At 49.1% G+C, this 15519-nt stretch overlaps 1 protein-coding gene across 2 annotated transcripts; it reads right to left on the reverse strand.

Annotated features, from left to right (window-relative positions):
- Nucleotides 1-92: 92 nt before the first annotated feature.
- On the reverse strand, nucleotides 93-12838 carry DHDDS (dehydrodolichyl diphosphate synthase subunit). Of its 2 annotated transcripts, XM_037379645.1 has the most exons (9): nucleotides 12736-12838; nucleotides 11082-11165; nucleotides 10031-10147; nucleotides 9267-9409; nucleotides 7766-7882; nucleotides 7477-7578; nucleotides 6689-6803; nucleotides 4733-4840; nucleotides 93-1681 (listed from the first exon to the last, which is right to left on the reverse strand). In XM_037379645.1, the coding sequence occupies exons 2-9, from the start codon at nucleotides 11142-11144 to the stop codon at nucleotides 1445-1447; spliced, it is 1002 nt and encodes a 333-aa protein (XP_037235542.1). In that variant the 5' UTR covers nucleotides 11145-11165; nucleotides 12736-12838; the 3' UTR covers nucleotides 93-1444. The 2 variants fall into 2 exon arrangements, with proteins under 2 accessions (XP_037235542.1, XP_037235541.1); XM_037379644.1 differs by lacking the exon at nucleotides 12736-12838 and having other exon boundaries at nucleotides 11082-12237.
- Between the last annotated feature and the right edge of the window lie 2681 nt (nucleotides 12839-15519).

A 15519-nucleotide genomic window follows, 5' to 3' on the forward strand; every position in this document is an offset into this window, starting at 1 on the left:
AATACCACGTTAGACCCAGACGCCAACTTCATTACACCTCGGAATAAGCAGTTCTACGTACTTTTCAACCTTCAGCTTATTTTTTAAATAAGTTTGGTATGAATATGCTTTATTCACAATTTGACATGGTAGTTATCCTCTTCACAATCACATTCAAAGTGCTGAGTTGGCAGCACTTACAAGCGTTTTAAATCTGCATTTTCTCTTTTTCACCTGGAGGTAAAAAGGAACATTTCAAACCCAGCGACAGCTGGTACTGCTGCACCTGTGTGTGCATTGGAAACAAAAATCAAGACATTTTCTGTCATTTTGACCATGGGGACGGAAAGCAGGAGAAATCAGAGATGGAAACAATCTTGGAAGTTAGCTAGTCCACCTCCCTGCCGATGGAAAACTGAGAACACTCCACAGCTCCTCTGGCCACCCCCACCACAACCAGCTAAATGGCCCTTCTCAACCATTTTGGCTGGGGTCAGGGGTTGGTTTCGGCTACTGTATTCCCAAACTAAGCCCACCCTCATTCCCTGGAAACAGCACGTTAAGTCATAGCTCTAGAGAGGTCTCAGAGGGATTTGGCAGACTGTATCCATCACCTGGGTTTAGCTAACTTCTCTTTCTTTTTAAGCCATGAAGTTAATTCCCAACCAATCCTTTTTGCTCGCCTGCTCAGAGCCTCTAGACTGTTCCAACAGCAGCATCTTCAGCATGTGGGTTTTCCCCACAAACACTGCTCAGAAGGGATCATAAGATCTGGTGAAGCTTTGGAGTATTTTCCCCCCCCCCCCCCCTCCTCCTTTACAGCAAGGCTGACAACACCTCGCTTTAGCTCTTCCATGAGCAAATACATCAAAACCAGCCCAATAAGGTGGGGAAAGGACAAGGTGCTTGAAGTAGGCAGTGGGGAATATCTCCGCCACCACTTGGCACGGGGCTCTCTTCTACACCAGGAATAATTCCTCTCCCTGCGGAAGGCAAGGCTTCCCTTATGGGACAGCAGTGGAAATCTCAACAGAAGATTCACTACTGCAAAGCCATGGAAAGAATTGAAGCCCAGACTGATTTAACAGGCCTGAATTGGTTTGCCTGGGCCAGCTCAAGAGGAGTCAAACAAAACTGGAGGCTCATTTTAGTTAACTTCTTGTCACCGAAACATCCAGGCCTGTAAGGTACCAAGCAGCAGAGATATGGCGGGATGTGCGTGTTCTCCATGGTCGGGGCAGGGAGGCGAGACTGAAGGACGGCATTGCCTTCCTCGGCAGCATTCACGGAGCTAGAAGGGTCCACAGAACTCCGTCCCTGCCCTCAGGCGTGTCCAGTGGGGACATAAAGTCCTACAGCAGCCCTGCATCCCCACGGCAGAACCACACCGAGTGAATTCATCTGGGCAGCAGCTGTTCCCTCTAACACTTAAAAACTGTCTTCCCAAGACAACCCAGCACCTATGTCATGCAGACACCATACACAATCTTTCAAAGAAGTCCGCTCTCTTGTGCTCTAGTGCCTGGAGAAAGCCCTGGATTCTCTCTTCCCGCATGGCGGTGCATTTCTGCAACAGTGTCTGTCGGCGCCGAGAGTCTCCGTGGGACACAAACCCCTCCTGCTGCAGCTTCTTTGTCACATAAGCCTGATCCCTTTCCATCTGTTGTCGCCTCCTTTCCTCCATGTAGGAGTCTCTGGCCTTCTAGAGTGAAAAGCAGTAGAATGTTAGCACTTGACCAGGCCTTTCAGCTCATCTGTGGTGCAGATGCAAGGCAGCAGGGGTTATGGAAGAAATAGCCTCTGCTTGGCCATCAATCTGCAGGTTAAAAGAAGGGTGGCCCTGTGTGCGCCTCCTCCACTTCGAGGCAGCCTGCTTGATTCGTTATAAAAAAAACTACAGGGACATCCTTCTGGACCTTCTCCCCAAGACACAAGTCTGCTCACAGCATTAACACCTAGTTAAAATAGATAAAGGTCATGACAGATAGGGGAAAAAACCCTCAGATACTGGATTCAGAGAGGAACAGCACAGAAGAGGACTTTCAAACAACAGACGTGCACACAAGCTATCCTTGCCAGTGTCATCACAGCATCTTTGATCCTATTCACATGGGAGCTGAAAGGTTTTAAGGGATTCAGAACGATGATTTATGGGGCAATTCTTCAAGCAGATGATCAGGTATTGAACTAATCAGCTTCAGCATAAAAGCATGAGTGGGCTCAGCATTCCCAAATGCCTGTGATCTAAGAATGTGCTGGCTCGAGACACAGCAGGACAGGCAGGAGGAAGGTAAAGGCAGTAGCTATCCTTTGCCTACACCCTTCAAGTATTTGAAGTATTTTTGCAGGATATCACTTTTGGATTTCTTATTCCACCTATCCTAGCCTGCAGCCTCCAACAGCAAAACCACATCTGCATGAGGACTATTAAGCTTTCGACTTTAAAAAGAGTAAAACTGGTCACTGTGACATAACCTCACACACACACAGAGGGAGTGCTGGCCTTTCAAGCGAGCAAGAAGAAATAATTATTCTAATGAGAGCCTGACTCATTCTTCACCACACTTCTCCTGCACCCAAGTCAGTACTCTATGCTCTGGCACTGTAAATTAGCTTCTGTTGTGCTGGGAACGAGTAGAAATATCCCTAGCTACAGAAAGCCCACTGAACTGATAGCACTCCACTGCTGTAGCTCTGCTTATTTGAAATGCAAAATCATCAGGCTGTTCAGCATTAAGACTTCCACCCTTGAACAAAGTGAAATTCCATCTATTCACCAGAAAAGACTCGGCACGACCACTTCCATAGGGCAGGCCTGCCGAGCCACCCCCGCGTTCTCCCCCTAGGCCTACCACGTACCAAAGGCAGGTCAGAGCTGACCACGGCACCAAGTGGTGAGCAACAACCAGGGGGAAACTCCCTCGAGCAGCAGGCTAACTGGAAAATAAAGATAGCCATTACACCTGATGCTGTTTGAGCTGATGGAAGGAGGATCTCTTTTGGCAAATGCCTCCAAATCTGTTTACTTTTTTTTTTTTTAATGTACCTTGTCAAACCTTCCATCCAGCTGCCTCTCCACACCGTTACTGCCTGCACCAGCAGTGTCCTGAACACAGCAGCGCTCTGGAAGAGCGGGCACAGCTGCTGTAATATATTCTGGCATCTCAGCAAGTCAACCCCCCTAACCCCACCATCCTTACTGACAAGCAACCCTTCCACCAAGGTAATTTGGTTCAAGAGCTCCAGTTACTTTTGGCTTTCAAGATCACCTTGCAAAAGAACCCGGCTCCTAAATCTCGGCAGTTCCTTTGAGTGTGAGAGAAGTCCTCCCTTCTGCACAACTGGACTGCATCCCTTGAAAAATGTGGCAGCCTTCTACACCGCAAAGTGGGTCTCACAGCAGGAAAACTGACCAAAGAACAGATCTCAATGATGAGAAACCTGGATAATAGCATATCATGAACACACAGAGCCACAAATGAGGACCAAGAAAAGACGAGACTACACAGGAACAGGGGCAGCATTTGTTACCCATTAGAAATTAGTACTAGGAGCAAAGTCAGAACAGTGACCTTACCATTCCATACTTTTCAAGACAGAGGCAAAGCTAATGTCAGTGACAAACAGTACTGCCTTTTTTGCATTCCTCTTTATGCAGAAGGTCAATGGCCATTAGCTGTATTAATACAATGAATTGCTGGTAGGAAAATGGCAGACTCAGGGCAGAAACAGGAATAAAAGAGGTTAAGGATGTGGAGAATTTGGATGCTTCCAGGCCAGCTGGACCCGATTAAATTCACCCATAACCATGACTGTTTATAATCTCTCCAATGTCTCTCAGAGGCAAGCAACGTCCCTGAAGGTAGGAAAGGGCAATATAATGGCTGTTTTTAAAGAAACAGAAGACCCAAATAGTTAAGGAACAGACATGCTCAGCAACCAAATATGGTAGAGGAAAGAATCGCCATGCCAAGTGCCTCCTCCTGCCAGTTACTGTTGCCTCTGTGCTACAAGCTGCCACCTTGCAGATTTCCCCATCAGAAGCTCCAGCACTCAGATTTGTTTTGCTTAAAAATAGCCAGATTACTTGGCAGATTGTCCAGATTTATCTGAACCAGGTCAGGGAAATCTCATAACAGTAAATCTAAGAGGAAAGAGACAATGACAACGAGCAATAGGAACAATCTCTTCAGTAGGCACATCTGGAACGACCAGAAAGAGAACACTTGCCCAGCCTCACAGCTCAGGCAGCCTCACTTCAGCTCCCAGGAAGGAAACTCTAAACCCACTCGTTACAACCCTAAAAACAATAGCAGAGTTGGAGCATGCAAATTCCAGAGCGAACCCGGCAGTCTTTGCTTAAACCGCTGATGAAGGGGTTTGAGTTAAAATGGCTGATTTTACCCTGTAGCAAATCAGGAGTGCTTATTTGTTCTGTCCTGGTAGCTGAGGAGTGGGGACAGATACTTCCAGCTGGTGGAACGAGCAATGAGCAAGAGAGACAGCAGTGACTTCAGAGACTTTAGGTAATACTGGAAGTAGAGTCTGGCCACATGCTAAGATGTTGTAACAAGCCACATGGGAACAAAAGCAACACATCTGGCATTAACTGCTACTGAAACAAGATATAACTAATGGCACTAAACAAATGCTTCCTCTGCTCCCACTTCGCACACTCTCACCTGATCTCCAGCACGTTTCTGTGCAGATAGAAAGCTCAACGCAGTATGTTCTTACCCTAAGGCTCCCTTACCTGTAAAGCACTGTAGTTCATCTGGAACCGAAGGATAGCCTCACACAAGTTCCAAAAGGAATATTCTGGCCACAAGACTGACTGAAACACCAGGCATGAATGGGATGTCTGCAGAAAGCAACATCACCAACAATTTAATCATCTAGTAAGAAAAAAGGTCATCAAGATGCAGCTCTGTTGGTCAAACTACACCAGTTCCCCCACAAAGATTTTTAACAGGAGAGATTTGAAACTATACAAAATAGAGTCTAATTAGTTTCTAGTGCTGGGACACTAGCCATCCATTCCTGCAAGGATACCAGCATTTCTAATGCTATGCTGGTCTTCACAGAGGTATTTTTTAATAGCTTAAGCATCACAGACTTGTAACAAAACTAAAATAGCAACACTGGACTACCAAAGGCTGAGATAAGGGAATAACAGATGAACTGAGGATCAGGATGTGACATTTAAGCCATTCGTTAAATGACATCTTGTGATATTCCTTACTGCCCACTCATGGCATTTACCACCACTTAATGAATCTAAGAGTTGTGGTGCACTGAAGATGTCCTAGAGCTGAAAGATGCAAGCTTTCAAGTTAAAACCTATTTTTGCCATCGAGTTCCTCAAAGTTTCAGGTAAATCTGTTCCTATGACCATTACTACAATACCCAACACTTAAAAGGACTTTGCATGACTCTTAAAATTGTAATGCTACAGAACATCTTAGCATCAACTAATTCTATACAAAAAAGCACCATAAGGACATATTCTTTGACATCAGATAATCATCCTGAAAGCACAATTTCCTCCTACTTTGGGGCTGTTAGGACACACACGAGTTAGCCAAGTGAAATTTGCACTAACGCTCTGGTGTACAAGCACACATTCTCCTCTGCTGCAATCCCTGGCATGGGAGAGGGGCACCACACCAGCCAGACTCACAGAAGCACTGACTTCCTCAGTAATGCTTCACCAGCCACAAGCTCAGGCTCCACGGCTTCTCTGCCAGGACTACCACCAAGAGGAGCAAGCAGAATGTTAGTTCGCAGCATTGACACCCATCCAGGGTATAGGTGTGCCCAAAAATACTGGCAGGAGAGGGATATGCCTTGGTAAGCAACCGCAGCTCAAGCCAGACAACTTCTGTGAACTGGCCAATTAAGTAACTTGGAATAGGAACATCTGCTGTGGTTGCTTAAAGGCAGTTGGGTTTTGGCTCCAAACTGTACATGCAAACCAAAATGTTAGCTTTAAGTAAAGCAGCTCCACTCAAATGTTCTCCTGCAAAGTCAGTGTTACAAAGTCAATATCGCCTAGCACAGGAGAGAGAGAAATGGAAGCAGCTTTGGATACTGTAACTAAAAAGAGATGAACTTTGTATGCATTAAGAACTTACTATGTTTTAACTTAGCAGCCTAGTCATGCTGATTTGACTGTGCCATCGCTAGAACCTGTCTTGCAGGGTCCTGTTTCATCATGAAAGGCAAATAAACTCCTGAAACTGCGTTACAGGGTTACACCTCCAGCTGACATGTGACAAACACCTCTCCCAGGAATCTAGAAATCCTTTCTGGGACTTCCTCATGCCAGGGAACATATTGCCAGGTTAAATTAATCAAAAGCCTAGTATTTACCAATCAAATGAGGAATTATCTAAATATGAGAAGAGGAGCAAAAGGATGAGCAATCAATGATTTCCTTGACTGCTGTCAGCTAGACTAATTTGTGATTTCTTATTGAGTGCTTTCAGGATGATACAATTTCAGACTTGTGCTGCAAGGTATTTTAGGCAATCACAGAACTGCAAGAAACAGGTTCCTTGGAAGCGCCCCAGCACTTAGTCCATCCAAGAAGTTACACAACCCCTTGCAGAAAGAGTTTAAAAGCCCACGTGTCAGCTCATGCCTGGAGTCGGTAGAACACTCTCTGATGTAAAGTTGGAATATTTCAAGGAGAAAACAGAGGCTTTACCTGCCAGAGCAAGAAATCACTCAACCGAACCTCTCCAGAGGTTCGAATCAGAAGGTCTGGATCGGGGGAGTTGTTGGTGTACAGACACTTATCAAGCAACGATTCAGACACATCACTAAGAAAGACAGATGCATCTTTATTAAGATCACTTTCCTGACCCAACAGAGGTGGCACTACGAAATCAGAATTACTGAGGGTTTTTTTTTTAATAAACACAGGACTGCAGATTAAAACTGGGTGGTGGAGTTGTACCACAGCCAGTCATCAACTTGCTTCTGATGGACGCTGCTGTCTGCTCCACAGGCTATTTCAAATGTTCTTTCAGCCCCCAGAGCATCCCCCTCCATGCTCTTTGAAACATAATACAGTGGTGGAACCAGACTATGAGGGCTTCCATCTGGAGCAGAGAGCAGAGTGCTAACTACTCCATCTCCTCCAGGGTGGAGGAACAGCTCAGTATTCATGATTCATCTGTTGTTTGACCTCATAGCTAAGACTGCCAGCCAAGCAGCCAATTGTTGTGGCATAAAAATCTGCCTTCACATTTAAACTAACTTAAGACACAGACCTAATTTCTCTTCTGTCTTGCTTGTGTATCTATCACCATGGTAACTGAAATAATAAAAACCAAACATTGCACAGTAACTTTAAGTCATTTGTTCCAGTCACACTGGTTTAAAGAGGTCTATTTAAAAGCCACTTGGCTTCAGAGGGGTTATTAATAAAGCATAGGTGGTAAGACAGGCAGTTTTCATCTACGAAGCCTCACACAGAAAGGCAAGAGTTACCTGGGTTCGAGCAGTCCTTGTTCCACCCCCCATGCCATCTCCCTGACAGCGTTGCTGATTTCATGTCTCGATGTGTACGCAAAGCAGACATTTAGAAAGCATCTGAAAAGGAGAAAGATGTGAAAGACTAACCTAAAGAAGGTCCAGTAGACGACAGAAAGAAGAACATCGACAACAGTTACACAGGCTTGTAGGATAAAAAAAGGTGTAGCATGTCTGCCAAGTCTCAGCCTTCAGGTAGAAGAGGAAGATGTGAGGTATCAGCTACTTGAAGCTGTGTGTTACTTACTTGTTGTAGTTCCTAGTTGCCAGCACAGCTTGGGCAATCAGCTCCTGAATATCCAAGGGCAGAAGGGGCAGGTCCCCAAGGACACGGATACACACACCATGCTTCTTCAAGCTCTCCCTACACCCAACAACAAGAGTAAGGACCATGGAAAACAACAGTCTCCACTGCACAAGTACCATGTCTGCCTTGCATAACATCCGCCAAGCGACAGCAACAGGCATGTGGGCAGGCATGGCTTCAGCAAAACCGAGAATTAGAAAAAGGCAAAATGAGCAAATGTTCCTCAGGTGTTGAAAGCTGGCTTTGACTTGATCATCCCAAACCATTCCATAAAGGGAAACTGATCATTCCCCATACCAGTTCCTGAGATACAGACATAACCAAAGGACTAGAAAATGATCACAGATTAGGCATTCCTACCTGAAGTCGTGAAAATCTGTATGGAAAACTTAGAATACACCATAGGCTCTGAGCACCTATAACTAATCAAAATTTAAGATGACTAATGGTCACCCACAGGGTAGCATAACTACTTTCTGGTGTGAGGAAAGACTTAACATATTGATGAGGTGACAGTGGGACAGGGGTGAAGTGAACAGCAGATGAGAGAGGAAATCATCCACGCCTGCTATAGCGTTAGTTTGAGCAGACAGGACATCCTGGGGGATCTTACAGGTTCCTGCTGCTGTCTGGCACTACAAACTCCCCGATAAAGGGCTGCACTGGGTAGAAACCAGGGAAATGGCCCCTCAATCACAGCGTACTCTGCAGTGCTCGGGCAGCTCTGATACTTACACTAGCACGCACACACGCTATCCTCTCCCTCCCATCCTCCCAGCTGCATTCCCTCACTGCCTTTCAAATTTACTTCAGCCAGATAAGGACTGCTTCCATGCACCACTCTTTGTGCCAGTCAGGCGCGGAGAAACACACACATCCACCGAGCTGCTGAGCAACCAGGCGCTGTAACATCCCTCCCTGCTCACTCAGATCTGTGCTAGTTTCATCTACACGCAATACACGAACTAGTTCAACTCCAACTTCGACTTCACGCACCATGTGCCCGTATGTAGGAGTCTCAAGTTACTGCAAAGCAAGTTGCTGAGCTGAACTCTGATCTGCCAAAAATACCGTGACAGAATTTAAGACAAGGCTTTGATACTTCATGAAAACAAGGCATCTAGCACTCTAGTGCTAAGCAGAAATTTCTAATTGTGCTGTGCTTATCTGAAAGCTGTACTGTCCCAGCTGTTTGGGTGGGATTGCTGCACAGTAAGCCACATGATACAGACACAGATCTGGTGGTGTGGGGATGACGACTTTGCACGCTGACGAGCTGCACATCCCATCCAGACAGGCAGAGCCCCTCTCTAGCTGGAGGTGGAGAATATCTTCCTTCATTTAATCCATTTTCACAACTTGTAACATCCCTGTAAACACCTCTTAATCAGGTTCTGCTTTAGTTCCACCCTGTGGGATACAGACATGAGAGGATTCTTACTGTTCTTCCAGTAGGCGGCTAAATTTCTGTCTTGCCAGATCCATTAGCCCATCCACCTCCTCCTTGGAGCGTTTAAAGTTCTCAATACTAAAGGCATAAACAGTGACCTCCCGAATGCCCAGATTTAAGCACCACCGTAGTGTCTGCAAGAAGACAAAATATAACAGAAAACAAAAGTCAGATAAGCAGACTCAGACAGTCAGACAGGTCAGCAAGACCCAACTTCTCCACTGCCAAAACCTTCCTGTCGTTTCCCACTATGCTAAGACTGGATCAAAAGAAACAAGCGTCAAGAGCTGACAATGAAACCCACTTGATGAGAATTTCAAATTAATTGTAAAGAACAGGAGGAAAATATCACTACCTAAGGATGAGAATCTGTAACGGATATGGGACTAATCCAACCAGGGACAGCACCTCTTATAGATAACATTATAAACTACATAACAGCATACCTTTGAAAACCTTTTCAAAGAAATTCAACCTGTTTCATAAAATTAACAGCTTCAAGATCTGCAAGGCAGATATTTCAATCTGGTATAAGACGGGAGTGGGGGGCGGGGAAGGTGCGGAAATAGCTGACTAGAATGACTCTGCAAGGTAACAGAGAGAGAGGAGCTGAAGTTGGGAACCCTGATGACGAACGTCAGCTCCCAGCACTGGCCACCCTCCAGTGAAGAGAAGGAACACAATACACCAGTCAAGCAGTAAACACAGCTCGAACTTCCAACACATGACTTAAAGGCAGCAAACATCCTCCCCACCTGTGCCAGCTTATCAAAGCCCTGCGAATGTCCCTGCTGTCTCTCCACATGACACTTTTGGGCATAACGGCGATTGCCATCCATGATGAAGGCAACATGCTTTGGCATTGGACCTGCCTAGAAAATAAGGAGAAACACAACAGACCAGAAAGCCAACAGCCAAGCTGGCATCTTGCATCACAGAGTTTAGTCCCACTGTTCCTGGCAGCACCGCCTATTTGTAGGAGCGCAGTGCATATCTCCCAGGTTCAGGGCTGGAGCTGGGAAGAGTAAGATACTACTTATCTCTTTGTTAACCCCACTTTAGACTCTCTGAACAGAGTGTCAGTATGGACAACTGCCTAAACTGAAAAGCAACTTGGCCCTCCCTCTTTCTATTGCATGACAAGGAACTGTAGTACTTGGGAGAGAGAGCAGCACTGCCACAGCTACCTTTCTGCGGCCACGGGGGAGGGCACAGAGTTTTATGCTGCCATAATTGTAAGGATTTTTTATTTCAGAGTCCAAGGGCATTTTCACAGACAATTAATTTAAGAGAAAAGAAAAAAAAAAAGTCATAAGACTTTCCCCCACTTCAGAAGAATATTCCTTTTCACTGACTTCATTAGGTCTGCACAAATCCTTCTGTGAGAAGGGCAGCATCACCAGTCTCAAGACTCTGCTGAGCAAGGAATTTTCCTGGAACTGGTGAGTTATTACTCTGACCAAGAAACTCAGTTTCATTTTTTAGAATCATAATCGGACCATCTTGCTTCTCTCCCTCCTTCTCACACCCTGCCTTCCTCCGCAAGGGCACAAAGCACGGAAGGCTGAGAGTATAAGCTCATTATTGGCAAGCACTGCCTACAGCCTTGCTCATTTGCAAGACGAAGCTTAAGTAATCTTCCATTCTCAAATGCTGTTTAGGGATGTACATCCAGTGCCAGCATTAATATGTACCCACACTAGCAACGCCATCTTTCTAGAGCAGAGCAGTCACAGAGACAGTTCCACTCTGAACCCTGACAAACCTGCCAGTTCTTTACCGCAGGTAACTAAATTCATTCCTTACCTTAATGATGTTGGCACAAAATCTCTCTATGATGGTCAGCTCGCCCTCTCTGATCCACGACATATTTCCCTGAAAGCTCCTTTCCTTTTTCCAAGGGGAAGATGAAAATAAAGGGGTTAGAGGTACAGAGGATCCTGTTTAAGCCCAAAACAATGTTACAAACCATCACTCTGGAGAAATACGCTTTGACAAGTTGTTTTGGAGCCCCTTTTATTATCTGTGCAGGTACTTTGATAAGCAGACAACAGGGGAGCCCAAAAATTGCTCTGGAATTTTCCAGCTGTATGTCATCAGAGTGGATTCTGCACTAGGTGGTAGCAAGAAAAATCCTTGCTGTGTCTTCCAGGCGGACTAGCTGGTGAGTTAGCACAGACCCACCGCGTGGGCTACCCCCAGGCGAGTCACAGGGTGGCAGCAGTGCAGACTGACCTTCAGTGCTTTTGCGCTAGTTGGAAATACTTCAAATGAAGCAACCACCTACATCACCACCTATCCTGCATTTGTGTCACCACTGTTATTTCTTCTCCTTCACAAACAGAGAACTTCAGCCTTTGGAGCTTTAAAAATATGGTTGGGTTTTTTACCATGTTATCTGCACATCAAATACTAAGATCCGATTTGAGCTAACGAGATGAAAGAGTTTACTGAACCTCCACGTTAATCTTCAGTTCTCTCGGCCAGCAACCTTGAGAGACCCAGAACAGCTACAAAGACAGAGTCATGGGGGCAACCACCCACATCCAACCACCTAGCACCCATCCAGGGACCAAAGCAGATTCAAATTACACTGACTACATTAATTTTCCATACGGGCCTTCTCTGCCTCTTCCCTCAGGAAGGGATTTCTGGCCACAGATGCAGCCACAGACCATTAAGGCAAGGACCTGCTGAACCCAGGGCTCTGTGACTAAAGCTCTTAACGCTCCCGTTGAATAGCTCAGGCTGGAAACACACAGCTCCCAACACCGCCTGTGACTGCGCACAGCCAGCAAGCTTTTACATACGGTTTTACACAGTCATCTTAAAAACTAAGCTTCACAAAGAAGCCCCCCCAAAAAAAACCCCAAACAAACAAACAACAACGAGTACAGGGCACCTGAAAGCACACGGCTTGCTGCCACCCTGCCGGGTGGGTGCAGCCTGGGCCCCCACCGCTCCCCCCACCGACAGCCGGGACCCCCCAGGTCCCCCCACCGACAGCCCGGCCCCCCCCCAGGTCCCCCCACCGACAGCCCGGCCCCCCCCCAGCACCCACCACCGACAGCCCGCCCCCCCCCCCAGCACCCACCACCGACAGCCCGCCCCCCCCCCCAGCACCCACCACCGACAGCCCGGCCCCCCTTCAGCTCCCCCCACCGACAGTCATCCCCCCCCCGCCGCTCCCCACACCGACAGCCCGGCTCCCCCGCAGACGGGGAGGTGCGGGTGGGCACAGCGGCCTACCCCGCCGGGTGACCAGGCCCTCCCCCAGCCAGGCAGGCGGCAGCGTCCCTCAGGCCTCCGTCGGTTCCGTGAGGAGAGGGAGGCGGCCGCCGAGGGGCACCGGCGGGAGGGAGCGGGCGGCAGGAGAAGCCCGGTGGCAGGAGACACCCCCACACACACCCCGACCCCGACGGGCTGCCCCGGTGCCCGACCCGCTCCCGCCGCCCGTTACCGCGCCCGGCGCCGCCTCAGCCTCCCGCGGGGGTGACGCGCCCTTCCGCCTGCGTCACCCGCCGGCGCCGGGCGGGGCGTGTCTGCGCGTGCGCGGAGGGGCGGGGCCGTGTGCCTGCGCGGGGGGCGGGGCGGGGGGGGCGGTGCGTGAGGGGCCGGGGCAGCTCGGGGGGGGCTCGATGGGGACAGCGGTGGGGGCAGCGGGGCTGTGGGTCTGACGGGGGGGTCAGCTTGGTTATGGGGTAGCCTAGAAGGTTGTGGGGGGCTGCGGGCTGATGGCAGGGCAGGTTGTGGGGGGCTGCGGGCTGATGGCAGGGCTGGGGCAGGTTGTGGGGGGCTGCAGGCTGATGGCAGGGCAGGTTGTGGGGGGCTGCGGGCTGATGGCAGGGTTGGGGCAGGTTGTGGGGGGCTGCAGGCTGATGGCAGGGCAGGTTGTGGGGGGCTGTGGGCCCATGGCAGGGCTGGGTGGTTGTGGGGGGCTGCAGGGCTGATGGCAGAGCAGGTTGTGGGGGGCTGTGGGCCCATGGCAGGGCTGGGTGGTTGTGGGGGACTGCAGGCTGATGGCGGGGCCAGACAGTTTTGGGGCTGTGGGTTGACAGGGCTGTGCCAGAGTTGGGGTGCCCTAGCACAGCTGGGGTGATTATGGGTCACTGCAAACTGATGTGGGGTGGTGTCGGCTGGGGGGGCTGCGGGGATAGCTGGGGTACAGGGAGAGGCAGCTGCGGGTGGGCAGCGAGGCAGGGTGGTCTGGGGGGGCTGGAAGCTGGGGGGCTGGAAGCTGGCAGCGTGGCTGGCTGCAAGCTGAGGGAGCTGTGGGGCACCCCCAGTCCCAGCACACACCCCCCATGCCCACTCAGAGCACCCATCTTGGGTGCGGGCTTCTCACCCCCATGGGAGACAACAAAAAGTAACTTCACAATGAACATCACCAGCAGCCATTGCCTATGGTCTTTATTATTTTTTTTTTCCAGAAAAGAAAAAAACCACATTTTACATAGTTGGTACAAAAACAAATTTTTTAGAAAAAATGAACGGAGGGGGAAAAACCTGCAGCAAGAGGAACTGGGGGTCTCGCTGCAGGGACTCCAGCAGGAAATCTCTTTGGGAAGTGTGGCTCGAGGTAAGCCCTGAGCCACACACAGCCACCCTGATTATTCCCCCCCTCCCACCCACTTCATAAAAATTCAAGAGTTTGACACACAAGCTTTGGTTGCTAGCAGTAAACATGGATTACATTCTTCCGTCTCCTCATAGACAATCTTGTGACTCAAGGCTTTCACGCCAGGGGAGACACCCTCCCGCGAGGGACACCTTTTTCCCATACATTCAAACGCTCCCGTGTTACAGCAGGACCCTGAGTGTGCAGCCTCACCCGCCCGCGATTCACCGTCCCGTAATGCATAGTGCCCAGCGCCTGCCAGCCGAGCATGGGCAGGGGGGGCGAGGACGCAGCAGTTAATTATTGTCAAGATACGGGAAGAACCACAATGGCAAATGACACGAGAAGATGCGAATCAATCCCACCTTCAACGTGGCTTCCCTTTACAGATAAAAATCCCTGTTTTCTTGGATCCCGGTACCATGCTGGCTCCGGGGGAAACCTGAGTGATTCTCTAAGCCATTTGCAAGTTGCTTTAGCCTAGGACAGGGATGGTTACAGGGCTCATATCCCCACGCAGAGTTGCAAGGCAGAGTACACAGAGAAGATCCTGTCTCCCTGGTCCATAACCTATTAGATGCTTTGGCTATTTTTTTTTTTTTTTCATTTTTTTTTCCCCTCTTACTTTTGTAAACAATAATCAAGGAGAATACTGAGAGAAAATGGAAAGATTTACAGAGGTATTTACACACACTAGACATCTAGCAGAAAAATCACCAAACCATTAAACTGGGGGTGAGGGGGGAAAGGTCCTACACGATTCTTCAAGACAGATACAAGAATTAGGGGGGCAGCAGTTTCCCCGGCACCACCGAGGTGCCAGGGGAAGGCCAACAGCCCCCCGCAATGCAGCAGCGGGACCGAGGCCCAGGCTTAGACGCGCAGCCCAGTGCGCTCTATTGCATTTACCCCGTTCAGACAAAAGCTGTTTTCCTGAAGTAGTTTTGTATAGATCCCACTGCTAGTCAAGAACTTAAAAAAAATTAAAAAAAAAAAAAAAATAAAAAAAAAAATTCAATCCTTCCCCCCACCCTCCCAAGAAGAGACCACCACCTCACCATAAAACCTACCGGAGCAGGGCAGGCACACAGCCGGGGAGCTGCTCTCCATCCCGCGCAGTGCCTTAGTGCCGCAGGGCAGAGCAAAGCCTGGGGGGGCTCACCGGGCTCCAGCAGCTTCAGCAAGCCCCCCCAGTGAGCCCCGGCGGCAGGGATGCAGTAAGTGCTCCCCATCTGTTCCAGCCCTGCTCTACATCTAAACCTATTGCTACCTAAAACACAGCAGAAAGCGCAGCCACGTCCTGACATGCCAGCAGGGCGAGATGCCCTCCCTGGGAAGGCTCCAGCCAGCCCCCGGGCTGCGAGTGGAGTGTTAATGCCCCAAAACCAGGGATCCAGAGTTTCTCCCAGCCACCACGAGCCAGTATTTGGGGAGGAAGCCAGGAAGGGGGAATAAAGATGGAGCAGCTGCACCTCTCTCAGATTTGGGTCCACCTTGGCACCAGGTCCCTCATCCCTGGAGGTCTCAGGCAGCCACCAGCCCTTTGCTGGAGGGTGAGTTAGGGCAGGGGGCTGAGGATAACCCTCAGTCTCCCAACAACCTCCCCAGCCGCTGTCTGCTCTTGCC

Source organism: Falco rusticolus, chromosome 3, assembly GCF_015220075.1.
Source record: "Falco rusticolus isolate bFalRus1 chromosome 3, bFalRus1.pri, whole genome shotgun sequence".
Classification (NCBI taxonomy): Eukaryota; Metazoa; Chordata; class Aves; order Falconiformes; family Falconidae; genus Falco; species Falco rusticolus.